Here is a 26,425-nt window from a genome sequence, read left to right on the forward strand (position 1 = left end):
GGGACTCAACCCAAGGAACCAAGGGCTGGGTGGGTGGGTTCACCTTGGGCTGGCCACCTGCTGGGCCTGCCGGGGCCCCTCCCTCCAAAGGCCCCAAAGGCTGGCTCTGGGGGAGGCGGCCAGGGCCCTGCACACTTGTTGACTTGGACTCGCTGGACAGACTCTAGGTGGAGACTGATCTCTTGGCAGCCCCATGGAGACACTGGGCTCCACGGGGGCACCTAACACCCTTGCCCACCAAAAGACGCTGTGGGGAGCGTCTGGAGGCCCTGAGGAAGGGCGGGCAGAGGGGAGAGAAACAGAGGCAGCTGCTCCCGTCCCGCTGGCCACACGGGATGGACAAGTAGCCGCCTGGGAGACGCGGCCACCTTGCTCGTATTTGTTCGGGCCCAGGTTCTACCCAGACTAGGCCCTAGGGAGCTACGGGGGGCACTTTGGGCCAGGTGGGAAGCTGGGGCCAGACCTGGGCTTCCAGCTCCAGACCAGGGTGGGCAGCCTAGGTGGGGCCCGGCTTGAGGAAAGGCAGGTGTCCACAAGGAAGGTGCCTCCAGCAGGGGCTCTAAGCAGGCTCCCGGGGGCCTTGGGACACAGGTAGACAGAAGGGGCTCGGAAAGGGCTTTGAGTGGAGGAGGTTGAACAGAGAGGGAGACACAGAAGGCTCCCTGCAGCTGGGAGCAGGCGGGGCCAGGGAGGAGCCCTGGAGGGGCTGCTGGGGGGCTCTCCCTCCGCCCAGGGCCGGCCTGAGCCCCTCAAGCCTTGGGCTCTGACAGACGGCGCTGCTCCTGACCTGGGCCCGCGATCTCAAAATGACAACAGCAAAGGAGCACAGGATGTTCATCAGAAATCTCATTTTTCTTTTCAATTACAACTACTATTTTTGAAGCATCACGCATTCTTTTTTCCCGTTTCCTTCCTGATTTTTCAGGGCTCCTGCTTGGCTGGCTCGCCCGGTCGCTGGGCACTGACCCACTGTGTGGCCGCGGGGGCACCTCCCTTCTCTGGGCCTTAGCGTCCTCAGTGGGGACGGGGGGGGGGCTCCGGGGGCTGCAAGGGCCCCACATTCCTGCCAGCGGGCGGTGTCAGGCGAAGTAGGCGTAGAAGAAGATGTTGACACACACGAGGAGGATGGCATTGACGCCACAGACCCGGGCCCAGAAAGCGTGTTTCTGCGCTGCCTGGCCGTCACCTGGAGCTGGTGGAAGGGGAGGGCTGGGTGAGGGCCACAGGGCCATGCCTGGCGTCCCTGCCTCGGCCTAGGGCCACACACACACCTGTTTTGGCTCCTGAGGGCAGGTCCTGAGCCAGGGTCCACCAGGTAAGGTTCTCGATCTGCAGGGAATGTTTGGGGGTGGGGTGGGGGGTAGGATGGGGAGGGGCCCAGAGGGGATCAGGAGTCAGTGGGCAAAGAGGGCAGCTGAGTTCAAAAAGGGCCGGGGCCCGGGGCCAGATGGGGTTACAGGTCAGGAGCTAGAAAGCTCCTGAGTCAGAGGGTCGGGGTCGGGGTCAGGGTCCAGGTAGCTCACCTGAACGCCCTGGGGGGGCGGCGTCAGCAGGCTCCCGGCCACCAGCACGGCCGCACTGAGCACGAAGAGGGCGACGGCAAAGTGCAGGTAGTGGATGCTGCCCAGGATGGCGGGACGTGTGTCGGGGCGGCCGCAGGGCAGGGCCGGGTGCAGGAACTCCAGGACCAGCCTCGCGGCACCCGCCGCCAACCCCGCCATCAGGCCCCAGAAGGCCCCCTGGGGAGGTGGAGGCAGGGCAGCTGGGGCCTCGGGAGCAGATGTGACCCAGGCCCGACCCCACATCCTGGCCCCCCCCAGCTCTCCCCTTCCCACCCACCTGCTCGTTGGCCCGCCGCCAGAAGATGCCCAGGACGAAAATGGCGGTCACCGGCGGGGCCAGGGAGCTGGTCACTGACTGCATGTAGATGAAGAGCTGCCCGCTGTTGGAGCCCTGCAGGACGGGGATCCAGGCCACACTCACGCCGACCAGCACTATGATGACCAGCCTGTGGCAGCAGTGGGCAGCCGTCCCTCCAGACCCCTCCTAGCCCTCCCCCGCCTCCCCCTACCCACCCCAGCCACTCAGGCTTGCTTTCCATCTGTCCCCTGCTGCCCCCTCCAGCCTCCCCCCGGGCCCCTGGCCCACTCCTCCAAGGACAAGGCCAGTTCTGCTTGCTCCAGTCCCTTTCTTGGCTCCCTGCTGCCTGAGGAACCGCCCCCAACTCAGCCTGTCTGCCCGTTCTCATCCCTGGGGTCTCAGAGAGGCCCCCGACCCTGTGGTCTCCCTTTGTCTTCAGGGCACCGCCCCAACCTCTCCGTGCATACTGCCCACTCCCACTCCAGGCTGGCAGCCCCGGGCAGGCAGCAGTCTCACTGCTTTAGCTCACTGCTGCGTCTCCTGATACACGGTAGGTCTCAATGACTGCGGGAAGGACCCACTGCCCTCACGTTCCGGCCAGACTGGCCTCCTGGCTGGTCCTCTAACCCTGGAGGGCCGCCGCAGGAGCTGTGACCTCCAGCTGGCACATCCCCCGCCCCCTCCAGACCTTGGTAGTGGACAGGGTGACCTCTGTCCTGAGTGCAAGGTTTGGAGCCCAGTGCTCTGGGTTTGGCAGAGGACCCGGTCTCAGCTGTGACACCCCTTCCCCTCCCTACCCTGCATTGGCTCCTCCTGCCAGCTCCTGCCTGCCTCCCGTGGGGCGTGGGCCCCTCCACAGTAGGGCCGCGCTGCACAAACAAAGCACCAGGAGGAGCCCACTGAGAGCAGGGCGCTGCTCTATGGGCCCAGACTTGGTGATGAGCAGGCCAGCACCCAGAATCGAGCAAAGAAAACAGATGACCCTGTCACCCTGAGGGAGCCAGAGGAAGCACCAATCCAGGAGGGCTTCCAGGAGGAGGGAACCCTGCAGCCTTGAAGGGGTGTGGGACCAGGCGCTGGAGCGAGGTGTCTTATGTGCTCCTCCCTGGCTGAGCACCCCCCCACCCACGCCCTGCATCAGCTGGGCAGCCCTAACCCCTCAGGTGGGTGATGGGCGAACCCCCCTGGAACCCTAGACAGGACGGCAGGAGCGACAGAGGCCACGTGCACAGCTGGGGTGGGGCTGCTTCCTGCCCACCTGCCTCCCTTCCTTCCCTCCAGGCCTGAGGGGGAGGGTGGAGGAAGGAGGCGCCCCCTTGATTAAGGCTAATTAGCCCTCTGCCGGGCAGGCAGCCGGGCGCTGCCCTCTTCAAAGGCACCGGCAGGCTCCGCCCCGCCCTCCTTGCGCACAGGCACCTCCTCTAACACAGGCTCAGCACCCCCAGCCAGGCCTGAAGTGGGGCCCTGGCCTTGCCGCCCTCCTCTGACTCAGCTGCCACCAGGCTGCAGAGGGACCCCCACCCCAGAGGCTGCTCCTTCTGCCTGGAGTGCCCTTCTCAGCTCCTCCCCTAGCAACAGGCCCCCCTCACGTTCCAAGGCTCAGCTCAAGGCCCTCCTCCTCCAGGAGGTCTTCCCGATGCCTTCCCCATCCCACCCCACTCTCTGCCCTCAGGGTCGCTGGCCCCCTCCAAGGCCCCAGGGCTGCAGCGTGGTCACAGGAGAGCCCCTCAAGGGCGGGGGCTCTGAGTTCTCCCTGGGTCCCCTCTATGGCCCAGCTCGATGCAGGGTTCCAGGGAGGCCCGGCACTAGGGGACTGAATAACAGAGAAGGGTAGACTTAGGGGGTGCGGGGAGGACAGGGGAGTGGGGCTGGGGACTGGCAAAGATTGGAGCCCCTGGTGTGAGGCTGTCATGTCCCCAGGCCCGTGACCAATCCTCCGGCCTCCACAACCTGAGGGGACTGTTGGGGTCCCCAGCATCCCCATGACGGCCTTCTCCCCAGGCGTCTGGGTGTCCCCTCTCGGTGAGGCCCACCTCTCCTTTGATTGAGGCTCCAGAGATCCCAGACTCCACGCAGCTAGAAACACAGCTTGAACGGTGCTGTTTTAGGCAGAAGGAGGCTGGGGTGTTGGGGGTGTCCCGGTGCTTCAAGAGGGAGGGGTAGTAGGGCTGAACCCTGGCTCGACGCCCAGCATTGGGCCCTCTCCCCGCGACTGGACTGGCCGCGGAGAGAACTAGGCCCAGAGAGGGTGTGCAGCCAGGCCGGCATCACACAGCGGCATGCCCGGGGCAGGGAGGGGCAGCCTGGGCTGACAGGCAGGGGACAAGGTGGGTCAAGGGCACCATGTGGGGGACGAGCGCACACAGAGGGGAGACCAGCTCAGGACTCAGGCTTCAGCTGGGAGCAGGAGGCCAGGAAGTAGCAGGCAGGGACAAGGAGCTACCAAGGGGGCACTGAGGCTGCCAGGGTCCAGGCCGGGGCCAAGGCACACCCAGGGCAGCAGGGCATCGTCTGGATCCCAGTTCCCAAGAAGCCGGAGCATGGAAGGGCTCAGGGAGGGGCCGGCCGGACAGGTGGGGAAGCTGCTGGCTGGGAGAGGTGGTCCAGGTGCTGAGGGAGAGCCTCCTGTTCTGGGATCCTGCACGTGAGCTCACACCTGCCGTCTGGCGTGTCCCGACAGGGCCAAGCTGTTTTGCGTCACTAGGACGACAGCCTGGAGCTCTGGGGAGACCCCACCCTGAGGATGGGTGCCACAGGCTCCCGGCCAGAGAGGGCACTGTTGGCAGAGACCAGCACCAGAGGGCCGGGCACCTGGACCGGCAGAGTCGGGGCCTCATGGCTCGGAGGGAGACAGGTGGGGTGGAGCCCGAGAGGGCCCATACAGACACATATGCCCATACCTGGAGGTACCAACTCCTCATCATTCACTGCCGAGCTTACCCCGAAAGGACTCCCGAGTACTTGGGGATGGGGGGCTGGGCCAGCACAGACCCTGCCTGCCCCCGTGGGGAGGGGGATCGGGACATCAGTTGGACCTACAAGGGCCACATGTGCTGTGCGGGCAATTGGGCAACAGTCCCTGTCAGAGGCTTCAAGGGGAGGGGTTATCAGAGAGGGCTGCATGGAGGAGGGGCACTTGAGCAGAGTCTAGAAAGATCGGGTGAGCCATTGAGATAATGAGGTGGGGACAAGGAGGGCTAGGAGGAAATGGGCAGAAGCTCAGTGGGGCCAGGGGCATGGAGGCCAGAGGGACAGCTCTGGCCCAAGTGTGGCCACCCCTGAGTATGGGCTCCCAGCCCTCTCTGTGGCAGCTGGGAACCATAGTGGACTAGGGGCTCAGATCTGGGGAAGACAGAGAGATCTTTGGATGGTCAGGGAAGGGGGGCTCTCCCTGGCAGAAATTCCCCCAGAGACTCTGCTCAGAGTAAGAGATGCATCCAAGATGAGGGTTATGGCCATGAAGGGGTGGCCAGGAGAGTGACGTGGATGGCAGCGTGGGCAGGATGCTCTAGGCTCTTCTCCCCTCCCCTTGCTGGCGAAGTCCTTTCTCCAACTGGCAAACTCCTATGCACCCCTCAAAGCCCATCTCTGGTGGTGCGGCCCCTCCCCCAGCACATACCTCCCCACCAGCAGTAGCTCCTGCTCACCGGCCCGGGGCCTCAGCCGCCTCCAGATGTCCATGGTGAAGAGGGCGCTGCTGCTGTTGAAGATGGAGGTCAGCGACGACATGAGTGCGGCCATCATCACGGCGATCATCAGGCCCCGTAGACCTGGGGTGGGGACAGGAGCCACTGAGACCCTGCCTGGGCCCCACGCTGGCCCCCGCGAGCCCTCTGCCTGGGCCCGCTGTCTGAGCCCCCCCGTCGGCTTCAGCCACTCACAAGTCCTTGTGAGCAGAGGGCCAGGAGGCAGGAGGCTGAGGGTGTTTGAGGTACTGGGAGAGAGACCACGATGCCACAGCTGGGGACAACTGTGGGGTGGCCTGCTGGCCACCAGGGTCTTGGGTGTCATTGTCTCTCCTGCTGCTGGAGCTATTCTCAGCTTCTCGTTTCTGCTGAGCTCCCATCTGACAGAGCACCTTCTCACCCAGACTTCATTTGACAGATGAGGAGGATGGAAGCTCAGAGAGGGGAAGAGAGTTGCCCAGGGTCGCACAGCAGGCTGGAGGAAGAACTCAGGGGTGGGGCGGGGCAGTGGGGAAGGAGGGACCTCAGCCTGGAGGCCATGCCCTGGGCAGGGCACAGGGGCCCAGGGTCTGGGTTTTCCTGATACTTCCTGAGTGTGGCCGCCCCGGCAGGCACAGGGGCTCCCCTTTCTTGCTGGCTCTAAGGAAGAGGAGATGTGGTTCCCAGAGGGGTGAGAAAAACCCACCTGGTCATTGGCTGAATCGAGCGAGGGGCCCCCCTGAGGTGGGTGAAGCTCTGCTGTGCAAAGCCTTCTGGGGGTCGTGAGGCTTGAGAGGGGCTGAGGGTGAGGAGGACTCAGTGCTGTGCGGCTTCAGGCTGGTCGCTTCCCCTCTCTGGGTTTTGGCCTGAGTCTGTCTCCAAGGCCATTCGTGCTTTTTCTTCAAGCACCTCCTCCACCTCTGCAGATTCCCTGTCTGTCCTCCACTGCCCCGCAGCTCCTCCACACACACACCCCCACCCGAGGATAAGCCACTTCCCCGGAGGGCTCGGTGTGACAGGTGCCATTGGTTGCCTGGCCCTGGTTCTGTGTCTGACCTGCTGTGTGACCCCCAGGCATCCCATGGCCCTCTCTGTTCGCTTGTTAGGCTGACTGGGATGGGGCCCGGAGGAAATTGAGTTGAATCATGGTTTTCCCCCCAAACATTTCTCCAACCTTCTCCTGCTCAGGGAGCTGGGTTAACTGGGGGCTTATTCCATTTCTCAGACGGGGAGCTCAAGGCCTGGAGAGGGGTAATAATGGCCCAACAAGGGCCGGCTGTCAGCCCTGGGGGCTGAGTGATCCCCTGGAACAGAAGGGGAAGGGGAGGCCCCGAGGGGGGACCCACAGTGTGGCCAAGCCTCGTGTCAGGCAGGGTCCCCAGGTCACTGACTTTAATCCCAGGGAAAACAATGAGGGGTGAGTAAGCGTCATTACCTCCAATTTACAAATGAGGACACGAAAGCTGCGAGAGAGAGCGGTGAAGTGACTTGCCCCAAATATCTCGGCCAGCAAGTGGCAGAGCCTGGTCAGCTCCGGGAGGGAGGGAGGGAGGGTGGGAGGGACAGGGCGGGGCCAGGAAGCTCCGAATCTGGAGGTGAAACCGGCTGAAGAGGGCTGTCTTCTTTTTGTTTAGGTTGGACCACACCCCTGGCCACGTGGCTCCTGCCTGCACACCTCCCATGTTCTCAGTTGGCCCGCAGGGTCTCGGGGGAGGCAGAAGCTGCAGTCTCACGGAGGGGGGGTGCCGGGGCTCACGGGGGACCTGGCAGAGTAAGCGGTGGGCTTGGGGCCAGAGAGACTGGGGCCTTTGTCTCAGCCGCAAGCTACAAGCTGTGGACAAGTCATCTTCCTCTCTGTGCCTCAGTTTCCCCATCTGTAAAATGCAGCTAAAACCCCTACCTCACAGCCCTAAATAAGGAGCAGTTTGCAGAAGGGCCTGGTGCCCAGGGGGCCTGAAAGAGGAGAAGTGGAGGCCTTTCTCCAGGGTCGGGGCATTGCGGGTGAGGACCAGCCTGGAGGGAGATCCCAGGGTTCAGGGCCCAGCTTTGCAGCTCACTGGCCACGTGACTTTGTCCAGGCCACACTGGGTCTCCTCTCCGCCCTCTCTCAAGCGGGGATACTGCCAACAGCAGCTCGGTTCTCGAGAGGAGGACGCGAGTTAATCCCACACGAAGCCCTCACACTGGGTGCCATCCCCCTTCTATTATTACTTTCCTCTCTTCCCTTGCCCGCAGAACGTCCCAACTGGTTGTCACACTGCGTCCAGAGTGGCCTCCACAGCCCCAGGGCCCCTCACCCCGCTGGCCCCTCCTGGACCCGGCCGGAGCCTCACCTGTGGGCATTAGCTCCATGACCAGCTTGGGGTAGGCGATGTTGGAGCAGCCGATCTCGGCCCCGCAGGCCCGCAGGCACTCGGACGGCACCACGCAGCCCACATCATCTGCGTGAGAGGGATGTCCAGTGTCCCATACCCACCGCCTACCGCCCCTCCCAACAGCTGTGGACACCTAGGGGGTGAGACCAGACCCTCGTTCACCACCTCCCACCTCTGCTGCTTGGTCCTGGGCTCAGCCTCCCAGCCCAGGGTGTCCAGGATGGGGCTGGGCTCTGAGAACACCTCTGCCTGTTGTCCATGTCACGACACTGTCTCCCCATCCGCACACCAGGCCGGGGGCTCCTCTGAAGTGTGGCCCTGCCCAAGTGAGCATCAGTCCACTGTCTGAGCCTGTCTCCCTCCCTCAACCTCCTGCCCCCGGGCCACTCTCCCCAGATGGAGGCTGGAGACAGAACCCTTCCCTGCCTGGACCTAAGCTGTCTCCAGCAGCTCCCGGGGAACTCGAAATAAAAACATGAAGGGAGTCTCTCCCCTCCATCAGCCAGGCTCCTGGCTCTCCCAGGCCTTCCCCGGGCCTGCTCAGAAGTCACCTCCATCTGAAATAACCCACCCACTCTGCTGGCGTCCCCTCCCCTCCGATGACAAGGGCCGGAGAGATGGGGACTCGGCTTTGCTGTGGAAGCTCCCCAGCGGCTGCAGCGTGGACAGGAATCCATGATGTCCTGGGCCTCAGCCCTGACTCAGGATGAACCCGAAATCCTGGCCAGTCTCCCCAGCCAGCCGCTTGGGGTGGGGGCCTGGCAGAAAGGGGCCCGTGGGACGCTTCTCCTTCACCGCCCACGGCCGCCGGCGGTGCACCTCTGCCCGCCCACCAGCCTGTGCAGGTCATGGAGCGTCGACCCCGTGTGTTCTGCTTCCTCCAGGAAATACTCCTGAAACACTTTTGGCCCTGATCCCCGGATTTTCAGCCGAGCCCACAGAGGAATGAGCAGAGAAAGCAAACAGGAGATGGAGATTCCAGGGAAAGGTGAGGAGCAGAAGTCGCCCGACCAGCAGGCAGAGACCAGGGGCAGGAACACGGCCACCTGGGCACAGGGGCCCGTCTGGGGGGGAAGCTCCCACGGGGCAGGCATCCACGTTTCTGTGACTTAGGGCACTCCTGGGTGAATGCCCCTCCTTAGGTGCCTGACCCACTAGGGAGGGTCTCAGATCCCCTCCTCTGGGCCAGGGTGTCACCCCCCACTCCGGACCCCCGCATCCCCGTCTCTGGTCCAGCCTCTCCTGAGCTCCAGGCTTCCAGGACCTCTGCCCCTCAGCCCCTGGGCCTCCCTCTTCCCTCCCCCCACCCCCAGCCCAAGGCTTCGCTGTGGCTCTGTCTCCGCCTGCTCCCACCAGGGCACCAGCTCCTGGCTGCCTCCCCCCAGCCCCCTCTATCCTCTTAAATCACAGCTTTGCTCATACCACTTACTTCCCAGGAACCCCGTCCCCACCCAACCCGGAGCCCATGGCTTCCTGGAAAACAATCCTTCCCAGGGCATTCGAGGCCCCTGAGGACTGACCCCAAGCCCTCCCATCCCAGCACCGGGGCCAGCCGCCCAGGCCTGCTTGCGTGTTCTCACACACACCCAGCGTGTCGATGCCTGTGTGCCTTTGCCTCCTGGGGCTTCGTCCCTACCCTTGTTTACTCCCTTGTCATGGCCCCTCACAGAGGGCTTGTCCTTTGAGGCCTTCCACAACTCCCCCGCCCCCAAGGCAGAAAAGCTTCCTCCCCAGGGCTCCTACAGCCCAGGGTTGAATCACAATGGTCTGTTTGCATAGTTTACCTCCCCCACCAGACTGGGAGCTCCCCAAGGGCAGACACTGGCTTTGAATCATCTCCTCTCCCATGTATCACCCAGCTCAGGGCTGGGCTCAGAGATACTCTGTGAACTTTTGTGAATGAATGAGTGAGTCAACGAGTGAATGGTTGGGAGGAAGGGGAAAGGCGCAGAAGGAGAGGGGGAAAGGGAGAAAGGAGCCTACAAAGTGCAGTGAAGGAGTTCAGGCACTGCTTGATCCAGCTGTCCCACCCTACTACCCTCCATTCACCAGCAGTGGAGATGAGAGAACTCAGGACCAGAAAGGGCATAACTTGCCTAGGACACACAGTCAGACCCAGGACAGAGCCAGGAGTCCTGTGGCAGGACTCCGGGTGCCACTGGGGGCCAGCATTCAGCGGGCAGGTGACCGGCCCCCCCTGACAGGTTCTGGGCTTGGACTGGCTGGCTCTGACACTTGGGGAGGACCCAGCCCTCCTGGGAGGAACAGGTGAGGAGTCACAGCCACATAATGGCTCAAAAAGTCCGAGTCAGGAGATTCTGGCGGAGTTTATTACGCCTATTTCAGCCCATTCCAGGCTCCTGGGATAGGGCACTGCCTCTGGGCACCGCTGGCCCATCTACCTGAGTGTTTGTGCTGAACAGCAAGAAAGAGAAACCTCTCCTTTGTGACAGCATCAGCGGTGTCGCCACTTAAACAAAGTTCCCATATGTGCCAACTCAGGAGGGAGCGGCCCCAGGCCAGGGAGGCCAGGGAGGCCAGGGGACTGGGCAAGGGGGAACCTGGCTTTGCCAGTGTCGCGGGTCCTGCGGGGCCACCATTACGTCAGCAACCCCACCCAGCCAGGCCCACACCTTAAGCCTGAGGGACGCCACTCTCCCTGCCCCCCACGTCTTCCAAAGTGATCCACAGATTCAGTGCAACCCCTCTCAAAATTCCAATGATATTTTGCCAGAAATAGAAAAATAAACGTACTAAAGTATTTGCATGGGACCATAAAAGACCTTAAGTAGCCGAAGGAATCTTAAGAAAGAAAAACAAAGCTGGAGGCATCACATTTCCTGATTCCAAACCAAATCATGAAGCTACAGTAACCAGAGTTGTGAGCTAGTCACACAAAAACAGACACACGGATCAAAGGAACGGAGGGCCTAGAAATAAACCAAGGGTCAACTGATCTATGACAAAGGAGGCAAGGATGTACAGTGGCGCAAGGACAGCCTCTTCAATAAATGTGGTCGGGAGAATGGACAGCCACGTGCAAAAGGATGCAACCGGACCCCATCTCACAGATCACAAAATCAACTCAAAGCGGCTGAAAGATCTGAACAATGACCAGAAGCTGTAAACTACCAGAAGAAAACAGCGGTGGTGAGCTTCTTGACAAGAGTCTTGGCAATGACTTTTTGGATTTGACACCAAAAGCAAAGACAAAAAAAAGCAAAAAACAAAAACAACAATAACAATCCCCAAAACACAAAAAAGAAGAGGGGCTCCATCAAACTGAAACGCTTCTGCACAGCAAAGGACACAGCCAGCACGAGGAAGAGGCAGCCTGCGGAATGGGGGAAGCACTTGCAAACTGTGCATCTGGTAAGTGGTTAAAATCCCAGATATGTAAAATACTCCTACAACTCAACAGCAGAAACAAAACCCATAAACAGACCCCCCAAAATCTGATTTAAAGATGGGCAGAGGAACTGAACAGACATTTTTCCAAAGGAAACATACAAATGGCCAACAGGTACACGAAAAGTTCCTGTACAACATCGCTAATCATTGGGGAAATGCAAATTAAAACCACAGTGAGCTATCATCTCACACCTGCTGGAATGACTGTTACCAAAAAGACAAGAAATGACAAGAGTTGGAGAGGACGCGGAGAAAAGGGAAGCTTTGCACTACCGGTGGGAATGTAAATCAGTGCAACCACCATGGAAACAGTCTGGAGGGTCCTTTGAAAATTATGACTAGAACTGCCACATGATCCAGCAACCCCGCATCTAGGTTGCATCTCGTAAGGGATTGAAATCACCATGTCGATGAGACACCTGCACTCCCATGTTCATTGCAGCATTGTTCACAAAAGCCCAGATGTGGAAACAGGAACCTAAGTGTCCCTCAACACTTAATGATGAACGGATAAGGAAGATGCGACATTTATACATATGAAGAAAATGTTACTCAGCCGTGAGAAATAAAGACATCCTGCCATTTGCAACAATGTGAATGGAGCTTGAGGGTGTTATGCTGTGTGAAATAAGTCAGGCAGAGAAAGATAAATACTGTATGATATCCCTTATGTGTGGAAGCTAAAGATGTGGATCTCACAGACACAGAGACCACAGTACTATAGAGTACTATGGATTACTGGTCAGCGACAGAAAGGGACAAGTTATGGATACACACCGAGCTGACGAATCAGCAGAGAAGGGGTTCATGGTTGTCAGGGTCAGGGATGGACGTGTGGGTTTAGCTGTAAAGATGGACAGGTCTGCATCTTGACTGTGACGGAGGTTACACAAATCTACACACACACACACACAAATTGGTGAAATCTGAACAAGTTCTGCGTGCACAGTGTCGGCTTTCTGCCTGAGGCACTATCACACCACGGTTATGGGAGATGACACCACAGGGGAAATGGCGCGTGTAGGGTGCACGCAAGCTCTCTGTTGCTTTTCTAACAGCTTCCTGTGAATCTATAATTATGGGCAGGTAACTGGAAGGCTGGAGGCTCTTCATCCCTGAGAGCCAGGACTCTGTTTCTGAGCCCCAGGGCCTCTGTGCAGAGGTGAGAACTGCAGGAGAAGCTGCAGCCCAGGGAGGGTCTGGTGCTTCCCCAGTGACCGAGGGTATAAATCAGGCTTCGGGACTCCTAGGGCAGTGCGTGCCACGGGACTGCCTCCCCGGCCTTCCTCCCAGGTGGGGTGGGGAGGATGCAGGTGTGTGTGCAGGGATGTGTGGGGCTGTGCCCAGGAAGGGGGCACTATATTGTGAAGCCCCCTGTGGGGCCAGAACGAGGTACTGGACTTGAGGGGTCAGCGATGGGGACCACAGGGGTGTTCAGGCTGGGAGACAGCGGTCACTGCTCAGGGCAGCGGACCCTAGTGTGACGGCTTGACCAGCAGATGGATGGTGGTGAGGGTCCTGGGAGAGGGGGACTGGCTGGCCCAGGCCTAGACATGTCCCCAGCCTCATCAGCACAGAGCAGTACTCTCAGGCCCCAAACCCAGCAGAGCACATGGGAGTCCCATCCAGGGCAGGATGGGAGGGAAGGGCTGAGCCAGGTGCCTGGCTGACTGGCTGTGGCACCTGACGGGGTGGGGGCTATTGTTGAGCCAGGTTTAATGGGTCTTGCTGTCCCCAGCCTGGCAGCCTGCTTTCAGATGTGGTTCCTGCACACCCCGATAACCAGGGGCCCAAGCCCCAGGGATGTAGGGCAGAGAGCTGGGCCTGACCCCAGCCCACAGCTACCCTCTCTGGCCCTGCCGGCCCTGGGGTTCAGGTGGGGCACTGCTCATCATGCAGGACCAGCCCTGCGTGGGGGGCCCTCCCAGCAGGGAGCAGGGCTCAGACTAAAACTGGGTACCTGCCCTGTCTACACCGGGCTCTGTGAAGGCTCCTGAGGTTGGGTCAGACCTGCCCTACCCCGGCCTTAACAGCTCCCAGCCCAGTCCCCCAACTCTACTTCCACGACTGGACAGTTGAGCATCTACAGCGACTTCCTCCTACCCCACCTGGAAACCGGGCGCAGGTAGGGCGGTGACCAACAGGCTGGGGAGAGGTGTGAGGTTGTTGGCTCGCTGTGTGTCCTCAGGAAGAACACTGTCCTATTCTGGGCTGCAAAGTTCCAGAAACTCTTAAGACTTCGGTCATTTTAGAATCCGGGCACCCGAGGCTGGTGGCAGAGGAGACAGACGCACACCCGCCCGAGGTCCGTCTCCATCGAGGGTGGGGGTGAATCAGCTTCCGGCCCCGCCCCCGGCCGCACGTGACCGCAGGTGGCGACGGCGGGGTGGGCGGGGCGGCACTTAGTCACCCGCCGCCGCCTGTGCGCCCGCTCCACCCGCGCCGCCCGGTAAGCGAGCGCGGCCCGCGCCCCCGACGCCGCGCGCCGCCCTCCCGCGCGCCGCCCCGAGCCTTCCCCGCGCGGCCCCTCGGGTTGCCGACCGCGGCGCCCGGGGGTTTCGGGAGCCCGTCCCGTCCCAGAAGCGCTGGGGATGCGGGGCGCCGCCGGCAGCGGACTCCGGCCTCCCACTCTTGGAAACTTCTGGGAAGCTCCCCGGCTGCCCTAGTTCCCCCAGGAAGTTGCCCAGGGCCGCAGGCAGCTCCAGAACCCTCCGGGCCGTGGGGCTCCGCGTCCTGCGGGCGCCGCCCTCCGCCCGGCCCCTCCTCCGCGGCCGCCCCTCCCCGGTCCCGCCTGCCCTCTGACCTGAGCCTGCCTGGCGCGCCCCTCCCGCAGGCTCCCGAGGGCAGAGCAGCAGCGGGCGTCGCGAGGCCCGGCAGCGCGCTCGCCCCGGCCCCGCCGAGCGCCCGTCTCCCGCCGGCAGAGGCGCGCGCGGCCGGTCGCACCATGGCCTTCTCCCAGGTGCAGTGTCTGGACGACAGCCACGTCAACTGGCGCTCCAGCGAGTCCAAGCCCGAGTTCTTCTACAGCGAGGAGCAGCGGCTGGCGCTGGAGGCCCTGGTGGCCCGCGGCCCCGAGGCCTTCTACGAGGTGCTGAAGCGCGAGAACATCCGGGACTTCCTCTCCGAGCTGGAGCTCAGGCGCATCCTGGACACCATCGAAGTGTACGACCCGGGCTCCGAGGACCCTCGCGCCGCTGGCCAGCTGCAGGGGCCCGAGGACAGCAAAGCCGGAGACTGCGAGGAGGCCAGTGGGGCAGGTGGGGACCCCACCGAGGCCGAGCTGCTGCCCTCGCTGGAGTACTGGCCCCAGAAGTCGGACCGCTCCATCCCGCAGCTGGACCTGGGCTGGCCGGACACCATCGCCTACCGCGGTGTGACTCGGGCCAGCGTCTACATGCAGCCCCCCATCGACGGGCAGGCCCACATCAAGGAGGTGGTTCGCAAGATGATCAGTCAGGCCCAGAAGGTGAGCCAGCGCTGGGCGGGAGCCCCGGAGAAGGAGCTGGCCGGGCGGGCCCGACCCTGCCCAGCACCTTGGCTGCACACACAGGCTCACTCAGAGCCCAGCCCCGCCTTCCGGCTGCCTCCCCTCTGGCCTTCGTAGGGTTCCTCTGTGTCTGTGAGAGGGACAGTGTGCCTGGGGCCTCTGGCAGGTGGCAGTGGGCTGCCTCGTCCCAGAGGGCCTTTGTGCCTTGTTGGGGGTTGTTTCTGCACTCCCTGGACCTGGCGAGCAGGTTCCCCAGAAGGTGCTGTGAGGGGGTGGGGTGGGAAGGGAGCAGCGGGCTTTCTCTCACTGTCCCTCCGATGGCTCTGATTGACGCCTGAGAAGCCGGAGGCTCCCGCGCTCACCTTAGCTTCCTGGAGTCGCTTTGGCGGGGTGGTGGAGGCAGTCTGGGGCGGAGGAGTAGGTGTGGGGACTGAGAGGTTGCCTGACTCCACCTGAAGCTGACCTGGAGACCCAAGTTCCAACGTGCCTGTTTCCCGGCAGTGCTGGGAGACTGGCAGCGAGAGCTCACCCTCTCTGAGCCTCTTCATGAGCTAGCTCTGCAATGGCAGAGCCTTTCCCGGCTGTGACCTGGGGGTTGGCGATGGCGCGATCCTCGGGAGGGAGCAGAGTGCACCCGGCTGAGGTGGTCCGCCTGGGTAGGAGGGACCTTAAGCCTTGTCTGGACCTCCCTGGAGCGACCCCTGCTGGGCTGTGCAGCATGTGGAGCTGTTCTAGCTGACACACACATGTTCTGAGGAGGGTGCTCACCAACAGCAGAGACAGCCAAGACCACAAGCAGAACTGCCTTTCTGGGGTTTCAGAGCACATTCTGAGGGGACTGATGAAGCCTGCCTAGTGAGCTGTGTTCAGGAGGTTTCTGAAGCCAGGTCTGGGCTCAGCAGAGGGCTGAGTGGTTAGCGTGTGGGTCCTGGCTTTGGGTTGTGGGGTGAAGTATTTCTAGTGGAGTCTCACCTCTTCACTGTTCCTGGCCCAGAGTGGGGCCCAAAACCGCACAAGACCCGAACCGTGGCTTTGGGGACCGTCCTGGCTGACAGACAGGGCCCAGGGGAGCTCTTGGGCAGAGACCAGAAGTGGGTCAGGTGCTGGAGGTGGCCGTGGCTTAAGTTTCCAGAAAGGTGGAGTCCCTGTCCCCGGAGGGGCCCAGCCCGGTCGGATAGCCTATGATGGGGAGGCTGGCTCTGGGCCTGATCCCAGGCAGCTCTGGGGGTTCGGGTTTCTGGTCTGTAAAATGGAGGTAGTGAGGATAAAAGCCGTAGAGACGGAATCGGGAATCGGGTGACGGACTGAGGAAGCGCTGGAGGAAGAGGAGGGGACAGGGCGGAGGAAGGGGCCTTTTGGATGTTCAGGCTGAGGACCCACCCCACACCTGCGCGGGGTAGGAAGGCGCTGCTGACGGGGCTGGGGGGGCAGCAGGCGGGCTGGCTTGACGTCGTGGAACCCAGTCCCCTGGGAGGGACTGCTGGGACCTCATTACTGAGCCTGTACCCCCTTTGCAAAAAGGCCCTGGGTAGGGGCTTGCCATGCTGTGTCAGGGTTCCCCCTCCTCCATGCCTCCCCTGCATCAGGAGTAGGAAGGAGGCAGATCCCAGATCCCAGACGGCACGGGAACAGCTGGAGAGTCTAATCTCCCCCAGACAGAAAGACAGATGGCCTGGCCCAGTGATGGGGTCAGACAGAGGAGCCAGGGGCCAGGCTGAGCATGCGGGCCTCCTCCCCACGTCTCTGTGGCCAAGGCTGAGACCCAGCCACCCCCTGCAGTCCCATGGCCCCACGAAATTTCATCTGCTCCCCACAAAGGCCCACCACGATTCTCAGCATCACCCGTGGGAGGCGACAGCCTGGGAGGAAGTCCACCCCGGGCCTGGAGCCCGGTCTGTGTGGTGCAGCTGGTGCCTTCCTGCAGCCCCCACAGGTAGGCATCGCCCCCCTGCTTTCATCCGTCCTGGAGTGGGGGCTCACTGCTGAGCCCCCTACCCGCTCTCAGCACTCACAGCAGCGAGCAGCAGGAGGTCCCAGCAGGACTTATCTCAGAGGCGACAGAGGCCAAGAGCCTCATCTTTCAGATGGGGACACGGAGGCACAGGGGCACAGCCCGCAGCACCATGGGGGTGGGGAGCCGGTCCTGCTTTCCAGCCGGCGTGCCTCCCTGTCACCTCCATCCCAGGCCCCGTGGCCACAGCGGTGTGTGCATGGGCGGCTCTGATACCCACAGCCGCTGGTCTGAGGGTCAGGCACTTTATAAGCTCGTGTAGTGTTATCTGCACCATTTTTCAGATGTAGAAACTGAGGCCTGACTGGATAGTCCCTGCCAAGATCCCCTGGTTAGCTCTTGGGTGAAGGGGTGGGGAGGGACCAGGCCTGTGTTGTCCTCAGGCTCTAGGACGGGTCCCTCGCCTGTCCTGCCCTGGCCCTGGCAGGATGCAGTGACGGGCAGGGCAGGCAGGGGCAGCTCATCCAAGCTCCCAGCACCCCTCCCAACTCCCCTGCCCGGCTGCTCCCCAGGCTCGCCGGGGGCCGGGCTGTGATGCTGACGGGTGCTGACAGACGGATGCTGACAGGGCGCTTTGCCGGGCCGCCCGCCCGTCTGCCGGAGCTCTCCTATCTTATCTCTCCCCGTGAATCACCCCTCTTCCCCGCGCCCCTGGTACCAACGCAGGGAGAACGCCCCCTCCCCACCGAACCGGACGGGGCTGCAGCGCTCCAGCTGCCTGGCTAAAACACTGGCCCCCCGCCCACCAGGTGCCTGGGCTGGGGCTGTGGCGCTGAGTCAGGGCGGCCCAGCCCACCACCTCCCCAGCCTGGCCTGTCAGCATGGCTGGCAGACCCCGGGGCAGGGAAGTGACACAGCACACACTCAGCCCATCCTAGCTCTGCCGCCGGGAGCGGCTGTGTTCCCATCAAGGCTGACACTGGGTCCCCCCTTCCCCAAGCTGTTAGAATGGCACTCATGGGTCACAGTGCCAGGAGCCAGGAGTGCTGGCGTTAGGTCTGTGCTCGGCCTTTACCACCATGTGACTGGGCACAAGCCCCAACTTCTCTCTGAGCCCCGTCATCCCATCTGTATAATGGGTACAGGTGTTGAAGCCTCTTAAGGGTCTCTTCAGCTCGGACACTCGCTGCCCTGTCCTTCTGGACTCCTCAGGGACAAAGACCAGTGGGTCCTGGGTCTCACTCCATTGGCTGCGTGGCCCCTGGGATGGGAGGTCATCTGCCTGCCCCTCCCCCAGCCCCCCGGGAGCCAGTGATTTATCCGGGGAAGAACCTGCCCTGGGTTCCAGCTGCATACCAGAGGCTGGGCCTGTAGCATCACGCCTGGGAGGCTGCAGCCTCTGTGAGACAGGGGTGAGGCCGGGCGGGTCAGGGCTGGGGCTGGGGAGGGCCTGCCTTGGCCAGAAAGGAGTGAAGATGTGTTAGAGAGTTGTTTTCCCAGGAGACGCTGAGCCCCCCGCCCCCTCCCCAACATACGATCCCTTCACCAGCGCCCCAGGGTGGGGGTGAATCACGTGCGGGTGAGGAGACTGAGGGAGAGCGAGGCTGGACCAGACAGCTGGAGCTCACGCCTGCCAGGCTAGGGCCAGGCCCAGAGACACTGGGTTTCTTGCCCAGGGCCACACAGCGGGAAGCGACTGAAACCAGGTTCCGTGCTGCCCAACTAAGCCCACGTCTTTTCTGTCAGGCCCTGCCTTCCCACGCCGAAGTCCTGGCTCACGGCTTGGCTCCAGGAGGATAAAAGAGCTTAATGAGGCATTTATTAAATGCCAGCTGTACACAGGTGCTGAGCGGGCACTTTACCTGCACTGGAATTGTCCCAGCTCCACCGCATAGGTCCCCCCTCCTTGCCCTCGGGGGCTCGCAGAGGACACGGAGCGCCCCCCGGAGGAGATGGCTTGGGCTCCGAGCCCCCCTTCTCGGCAAAAGCAGCGTCTTGGCTGTTCTTTCTGACCTGCCCCTTGTGGGAGGCGCAGAGCCTCACCACCGGCTCCCAGCTTGACTCAGGGCAGTAAAAGCATTTTCACGAGGCTCCCAGACTCTGGACTCTGGCAGGGGCAGAAGTCTGACCACACCAAGGCCTGCAGAGAACAGGGAGCTGGGAAGCCAAGGGGCCCTTGCTGTCCCCAAGCGAGGCAGGACCAGCTCAGCCTCAGGACCAAGAGGGGCGCCGGGGTGGCCCAGGCGGCTGCTCCCGAGGCAGCACCGGTCCAGGCTCATGCCATGGGTCTGGGGAGTTGCCTCCCTCCTGCTCTGGCAATTCCCAGCCCAGGGCCCCACCTGCCGGGTGGGGAACCATCTGATATCGTAATCCCAGGTGTCAGCTCCCATCTTCTGCAGAGGCTTCCTACCCAGCGGCATTTGCGTCTTAATTGAGTTTGGGGAGAGTCAGAAGCAGCTGTGCCAGGGTGGAGGGCTGGCACCTCTGGGCCAGCTGCACGCCAGGCTCCTGGAGCGCCCCACAGCAGCCGGCACTGCCCTCCCTCCCACGACCCCGGGCTCTATCATCATGGTCTTGTCATTCTAGAAGATACTGAGGCTCAGAGTGGTCACGGCCTGTCTGCTGAAGGTCACACCAGGGTCTTTGGGTGGCAGGCCGGGACTGAGATCCTGGTCTCCCTGGTCCAGCAGGCTTGCCCTGCAGCTGGGGGTCCCCCCCGTGGGCCACCAGAGGGGGGCTGGTCCTCTCTGAGGTCCCCGGCCCACCCGCCCAGCTCACCACCCCTTTGCTGCATGACCTGGGGCCTGTTTCTTCATTTGTAAAAGGGGAATGGGCACTTGTCTGAAGGCAGTAACAGTTGTGAGGATGCTCCGTTGGGGAGCTGGACAGCCTCCGGTGGGACCATGCCCTATGTTTGGGCAGGCCCTGGCTGCTGGGCCGCACCAGCCTCCTTCCTGAGCTCCGAGTGACCTCCTGCATCGCCAAGCACCTCCCAGAGTAAATGCCACGTGGGGCGTTGGGAAGGCAGCCCCAGCTCTGCTGTCTATGAGGTTTTAAAGGCTTTCGAATTTATGATTCTGAGATCTTACAGTTTGAAAATCCTTGGCTTGTGCCACTCTCTGACGACTGCAGGGTGGTCTGGATCTGAGGCCTTGGGGGCTGGCAGGAAGAGGGAGGGTCTGGGCTCATCCACTGGCCACAGTCCTGGTCACCTGACCTCACACTCTGCCAGCCTCTGGTCTCTGCAGCATTCCTGAGCTGTGGCGAGGAGGCCGGAGACTCAGGGCAGGGCCCATGCCACTGGGCTGGGCTGGGCCCCTGGTCAGATGGCTCTGGGTGGGACCCGCATGTGCATCCTGACCCCTTCTTGCTGCAGCCACTTTGCGCTTAGGAGGCCCAAGCCTCCTTTAATTGGCCTTAATGAGGCTTCTGTCTTAATAGCGCCAGGGGTGGGGGGTGCCAGAGCTGATGACTGTCAGAGCCAGGGACCACGAGTCTCCCATCTGGCTCCTGTGTGACGAGAAGGGCTTTGCCACAGACTGGCCCCGCCCCGGGAAGCAGGCCCTGGGCATTTACCTCCAGGCTGTGCTGCTGTTTCAGGACCCAGGGTGGGCTCTGGGAGGTGGTGGGTGGAGTCACAGCTAAAAGGCCTCTGCCATCAGCTGACTCTGCAGCCCTGGGATGATGACCCCCCCACCCCTGCCAGAAAATGGGAGTGGTCATCACCGCCTCTCCCTGGTCCCTGGAAAAGGGACACCTGTACGCACATCAGCAAACTGGCCCTGGCTGGGGTCAGCTTTGTTACCATGTATACAGACTCCCCTCCCATCTACCCAGGAGACCGGGCTCCCAGGAGGCCTCCCAGGCCTTTCAGATCCTGCCAGCACCAGGGTGAGGAGGGCAGTGGGGCCACTGGAAAACCAAGGCACCACAGCCATGTCTGCCCAGCCCTGCTGCCAGAGGAGGGGCTGGGGGCAGGAGAGGAAGTCTTCCTCCACCCCGGGCAGCTGCAGTCCCCTGGGGCCTCAGCCCCCCACCTGTGCAGGGGGTGGCGACAGATGTGCAGGCTGGCCGGGGTCAGTTCTCTCAGCGTTTACATCCTGAAAAAGTCCTTATTTCGCCTTCGGCGTGGAAAGCCACTGTCACTGGGAATGGAATTCTGGGTTAACGGCTTTTCCGTTTAGTTGCACCCATTGATTGTGAGAAGTCTGCTTATCTTTGTTGCTCAGTGTGTGATGGTCTGTCCCTTCTGGCTGCTTGTAAGATTCTGTCACTGACTGAGCGATGTGACTCTGACATGCCTGGTGTGTTTCCTTCATGTCTGTTCTGCTTGGAGCTCGTTGAACTTCCTGGACGTGGGGATGAATAGTTTCCCTCAATGTGGAAATGTTAGAGCCGTTCTTTTTTCAGGTGTTTTTCTGTCCTCTCCCCCACTGCCTTGGCACCTTCGGAGACTCCAGTTCCATGTACTCTAGACCTTCGAGGTGACTCACCGTCCACTGATGCTCTGAGCCTGTGTCTCAGTCTTCTTCTCTGTGTGTCATTTTGAATCATTTCTGTTGATAGGCCTTCAGGTTCACTAATCTTTTCTTCTATAGCTTCTAAGCTGCTATTAATGCCGTCCAGTGTAGTTTTCATTTTGTGTTGAATTGCCTCACCTCTTGAGTTTCAATTGAGTGTTTGTTTTTATTATTATAATTTTTTTAAATTCAATTTTGCTCATTTTGGGGGGTAATTAGGTTTGTTTGTTTGTTTATGTTTTAAAGGAGGTGGTGGGAGTTGAACCCAGGACCTCGTGCATGCTGAGCATGTGCTCTGCCTCTTGAGCTAGACCCTCCCCAGTGTTTGTTGTTAAATCTATTTCCTGTCTCTAAGTGACTTTCTGATATTGAGAATACAGTTATAACTGTTCACATTTCTTCGTCTGTCCCTTCTAACAGCTGTGTCTATTCTGGATTGATTTTTTTTAAACACTTTAAAAAAAAAAAAAGTGGATGGATGGAACCCAGGACCTCCTGCCTGCTGAGCACGTGCTCTGCCACCGAGCTGACAGTGCCCTCCTCCCCCAGGTTGGTTTGGATAGATTTTTTTCCTCACGCGGCTCATTGCTTTCCTGTCTCTTTGTGTGCCTATTTAGTTTTGACTGTGTGCCAGTCTTGGTGACTTTTATGTTGTAGGAGTTTTGCTTTTTCCTTTAAATATTTTGGAGCCTTGTTCTGGGATGCAGTCGTTCGGAAACAATATAATACTTCTGAGGCTTTATTAGGTGGGGCCAGAGCAGATTTTGTCCAGGGTAGGAGTTGGCAAACTATGGACCAAATCTGGCCCAGGGCCTGCTTTTGTAAGTAACGGAGCAGAGACACGTACATTTGTTCAGGAGCTCTCTGTGGCTGTTCCGTGCTGTGACAGCAGACCTGAGGAGTGTGTCAGAGGCCTGTGGCCTGCAAAGTCTGAGACATGTGCTCTCTTTACAGCAAAAGCTCGCTAGTCCCCGGTGCAGGGCCTGCTCGCCTGCTGCATAGGCTGTGCCCTTCTGAGGACCGCCCGCGGGCTCTGAGCGTCAGAGGGGCCTGCGCTCCGGCCGAGGGGACGTGATGACTCCTGGGCCTGTGTGAGCACCGCGTTGTTCCAGCCTCGGTGGTTTCCGCCAGTGCCAGTGCTGCTCGGGCCCCAGCTGAGGCCTTGACGGGTGACCCGCTGTAGGGCTCTGGCGTTCTGTCTGTCCTGAAAATTCTGGCTGCCAGGCTCTGAGCAAACCGTGTCTCCTCACCTCAGGGAGTCTGCTGGACTGCCCGGGGCCCCTCCTGTGCGGGGGCGATCCTGGGGGTGGCCGGGGCAGTCCTGCGGCAGGCCGCACTCGTCTCCCTTCTCCACTCGCTTGCTGCGCTGCCTGTTGGCCGTGGCTTCATGGGTTCTGCCTGGCTTTTCATTGCTAAGGCAGGTGGGTAAGTTCTGGCTCCGTTATTCCATCATGGCTGAAAGTGGAAGTGGAATCCCAGGTCTTGAACACATTGTCCCCACCCTTAGGACAGTCTGCGGTGCTCCCAGTGTGTTACTGTGAGTCCCCGCCTTCCACCAACCTTCCAGCTGACACAGAGGTCCTCTTCCCACCCCCGGAGCTCAGGGCGGGCTCTGTGCCTCCATCAGTTCACTTCACCCTCCGACAGGAGGAAACTGAGACACTTGCTTGAGGTCATGCAGCTTCCCAGGAGGACTGTCGGGAGCCCTCGCTGCCACCGTCCAGTGTCCATCCAAGCCTTAAAGCGACAGACCCAGGGATGGGTGACTCTCCCCACCTCTTGCCTTTCCAGGTGGTGGAAGTGGCCCAGCAAGTGCTGGGAACTCCCCGCCATGCACCACGTCTGCTGCCACCTATGGGCTCCAGGGTGGGTGGGGTGTGGCTGTCTCCACTGTCCACTGGGGAGCACTTTGCAGGGAGAGACCCCGGCCGGCTCTCTCTGAGCCTCCTGCAGGCATTGCTGGCCCTAGGGGGTGGGCAGGCAGGACCAGGGCACAGGCAGCTCCAGGCGGGAGACTGTCCCACGCGGACCTGGGTCTCAGCGTCTGGGCCTTGGGGACACAGCGTGCCACTCAGTGGGCTGCTGTGGCTTCTCCAGAAACGCAGATCTGGTGACCACAGGAGGGGACGCTGCCCCACGTGCTCGAGCTCCCCAGGAAGTGCCTGGGCGATAGAGGTGTTCATGGTGGGGCATCAGACCTGTGCCAGAAACCTCAGTGTCCACAACCCGAGCTGGTCCCCTCCCCTCTCGTGCCAGTGTCTGCATCTCTCAGTTAGAGTGGGTGTCCACCACCCCAAGGATATTTTCAGGTTTCTGAAACCATCAGGAGATTGGCAGAGAGGCCAGAGAGCAGTCTTAGCTGCACGGAGTGAGGCGGGGGATTCCAGACACAGGTAGGAGGCAGGATGGAGAGACCGCAGATCTGTTGTTTGGGGGAGGGTGTGGCAAGGGAAAAGGGGGTGGGGGGCCACTGGAAGGCATCCAGCATCCCCCCTCACTGAGAGACACACGGAGGCCTTTGGGGACAAGGCATAGCGAGTCCACCGCTGGTACCAGTCCCTGCCAGGTCGCTCTGCCCCAGCCCCCACCCCTGCCTCTGCCCCATCCTCATCGCCCCTCTTGGCGTGGTCCTCCTCCCCCACCCCCAGGTATCATCCAGCCCCCACCCTGATGCTCTCAGGGCCGGGATCCAGGGTGGCTGTCATGGGCATCTGGCCCCGCCCGTTCTGTGGCTGCATCTCTGAGAGGGCTTTCCTGTCAGTTACACTCGGGGACCACCTGGCTCCCTCCCTCCCTTGGGAACTGGGCTGTGGCACTGCTGGTGCCCTGTCAGCTCTCCGCGATGCCTGGTCTGGACACATACCTGCCTGCCGCCCCCTCCTCTGGAGATCGGGCACTTGGTCCAGGCGCTGGGCCAGGTCCAGGTGGACACAGCTGGTTCCTGCGGTCACGAGGAGCCAGCCTCAGATGCAGACTGCCCACCTCTACCCCAGTGCAGCCTCTTGACCCACACGGGGCAGGCCGTCTCCAGATGGCAGCCTCTCTGCTGCCTTTCCTACCGCCTTGGCCCTGGCCTGACCTGACCCAGGACCTCCACGGGGTACTTGTGGGCTGGTGTTTTCCTCCAGGCGGGACCAGCATCTTTGTGCTCGAGTGGTGAATGTGTGCGCTGGACAGACCACAGGAGCGGGTCAGGCGGATACACCATGTGCAGATGGGAAAGCGAGGCACCAGGAGGGGCTGTGGCTTGTCTGGGTGCAAACGCTCGACCACATTCTCAGTTGACAAGAGCTCCCAGGGCTGCCTTTGGAGCCTCGGGTGAGCCAGCCACCCAAACAGACAAACAATTAGGCAAGTGAGTGAATCCCGCCGTGCCTCAGTTTCCTCATCTATAAAACGGGAGCAATAACAGGTGCCTCGCAGCGGTCTGTGAGGGCTGGCCGGGTGGCAGTGATTGGGCAGACAGCGGCCCTGGGTTGTAGTCTTGCGTCTCTGGCGCTAGGTCCCCACGTGCAAAGCAGGGAAGGACACGCAGGACGCGAGCTGCCGGGAGGCCTCGTGGCTCTGAAGTGGGCAGGCCCCAGGGGCCTCCCTGGGAGCACAAGCCCCCCGCCCCTCTGTCAGCCGGCACCGAGCCCAATGCCCGGGACCCCAGGAGGGTGCGCTGGTGGGGAGCAGGCTCCAGCAGACCCAGTGCAACAGCAGGCGGCCTGGACCAGGTGCCCCACCTGGTGGAGGGCGATGCGGGGATGGCGTACGTGGGGCGGGTCCTGCTGGGCGCGTCCCCAGCCTGGGCGCGTCCCCAGCCTGGGCCCCGGGCAAGCCTCGTCTCCCATGGTGGGCTGAGCCCTCTCCAGGTTGCCACGTGAGGCCACGGCCTGCAGGAGGGCAGGAGTGGCCGTGGAGCTGTGGGGCCCAGGCCAGAGGGTCCCTGCTGCCACCCTCCTCGGGGTCCCATCGCCCTCCACTGGTGAAGGCCCGGGCTGTCGTGAGCCCACCAGCTCTGACACCATGTTTCGTTCGGCCTCACGTCCACCCCTGACCCAAGCAGTCTCTGGCCCTTCTGTGCACATCTGCTGGGGTGGGGAGCTCACCCTCTCCAGACTCCTGCCGAATGCAAGCCTGCTTCCTCAGCCGGCCTGACGTCCGCCTCCCCGGCTTCCCCTGCCGTCCCAGCCCCTGCATGCACCGCACCTGCTCCCTTGGCCCCACCTGAAACATCCCTCAGAGACTCAAAGAGTGAGCGGCTGTCCCCAGGGGCCAGAGAAGACCCTGAGCCTCAGCCACCGGGGAGCCCTGGCTGTTCCCACAGGAGAAAGTTGGGCCCAGAGAAGCTAGGTGTCTGCTCAAGGTCACACAGAGGTCGTGTCCGCGGAGGGCAGGGCAGGGAGGAGCCCCCAGAAGTACGGGCTTTGGTGCCAGATGCATGACCAGCATTAGCAGGGGCCTGGGGCCCAGGAGGAGCTGAGGTGGGCCTGCAGGGCCAGTGGTGAGCTCACAGGAGTGTGCGGACATGTCCCCGGCAGGCCCCAGGCACCTGCCAGGCCACCTTCCTGGCAGGGTTGGGGTAAGCCTGGCTCCCCAGCGGGCCTCGGTAAGTTCTAGCCTGACCATCCCTTGCTTGTCATGTGGCCCAGGCCACCACCCCTGCTGGCCTGTGTGAAGCTGCCCCAGGGGGTCCTCAGACCCAGGACGGGGGCCATGGCGCCCACCCTGGAGGGTGGGAGGTGCTGGAGATCTGTCCGGGTCAGGGGCATCCGGCCCCGGTCTGACATGCTCCCTCTGCTGCCCAACATGACAGGGACGGGGAGTGAGAGGCTGAGGGCCAGAGCCTGATGGTCACTGAGCCCCACCAGGTCCAGGTGCCCGCTGGCCACCCCCTGGCCTTTCCCTGTGTGGCCCCGCCCACCAGGCCTGGGCCCTGTCACTGCCTGTGTTGGACAGTGGCCGGGCTGGGGTGGGGTTGGTGCATTCTGACCTCTGGGGCCCCACCCTGAGCCAGCCCAGGAGGCGGAGGTCAGCTGTTGTGGCACAGACACTGTCAGGTGACAGGAAGAGCACGCGTGCTGGTCTGGGCTGTCGAAGCAGACGGGAGAGGTGGCAGCAAGGGAGCCTGCCAGCATCCACACTGGCCCGAGAACCTGGGGGTGACCCCC

General features: G+C 61.8%; 2 protein-coding genes across 2 annotated transcripts in view; one reads left to right on the forward strand and one right to left on the reverse strand.

The window, feature by feature from the left end:
• Positions 1 to 930: 930 nt before the first annotated feature.
• Positions 931 to 26,425, reverse strand: part of SLC5A10 (solute carrier family 5 member 10) — a 52,048-nt gene continuing 26,553 nt past the window's right edge. Inside the window, exons 10-15 of the mRNA XM_072938515.1 lie at positions 7,859 to 7,966; positions 5,480 to 5,630; positions 1,840 to 2,008; positions 1,524 to 1,739; positions 1,272 to 1,329; positions 931 to 1,192 (exon numbers count right to left, since the gene is read on the reverse strand). Of these exons, the coding sequence (XP_072794616.1) occupies positions 1,080 to 1,192; positions 1,272 to 1,329; positions 1,524 to 1,739; positions 1,840 to 2,008; positions 5,480 to 5,630; positions 7,859 to 7,966 (815 nt within the window). The 3' untranslated portion in view covers positions 931 to 1,079. The remainder of the gene's footprint in view (positions 1,193 to 1,271; positions 1,330 to 1,523; positions 1,740 to 1,839; positions 2,009 to 5,479; positions 5,631 to 7,858; positions 7,967 to 26,425) is intronic.
• The window catches only part of FAM83G (family with sequence similarity 83 member G), a 28,166-nt gene continuing 15,484 nt past the window's right edge, over positions 13,744 to 26,425 (forward strand). The window contains exons 1-2 of the mRNA XM_072938514.1: positions 13,744 to 13,760; positions 14,145 to 14,777. Of these exons, the coding sequence (XP_072794615.1) occupies positions 14,256 to 14,777 (522 nt within the window). The 5' untranslated portion in view covers positions 13,744 to 13,760; positions 14,145 to 14,255. The remainder of the gene's footprint in view (positions 13,761 to 14,144; positions 14,778 to 26,425) is intronic.

The sequence above is a fragment of the Vicugna pacos genome, chromosome 16 (assembly GCF_048564905.1).
Source record: "Vicugna pacos chromosome 16, VicPac4, whole genome shotgun sequence".
In the NCBI taxonomy this organism is placed as follows: domain Eukaryota; kingdom Metazoa; phylum Chordata; class Mammalia; order Artiodactyla; family Camelidae; genus Vicugna; species Vicugna pacos.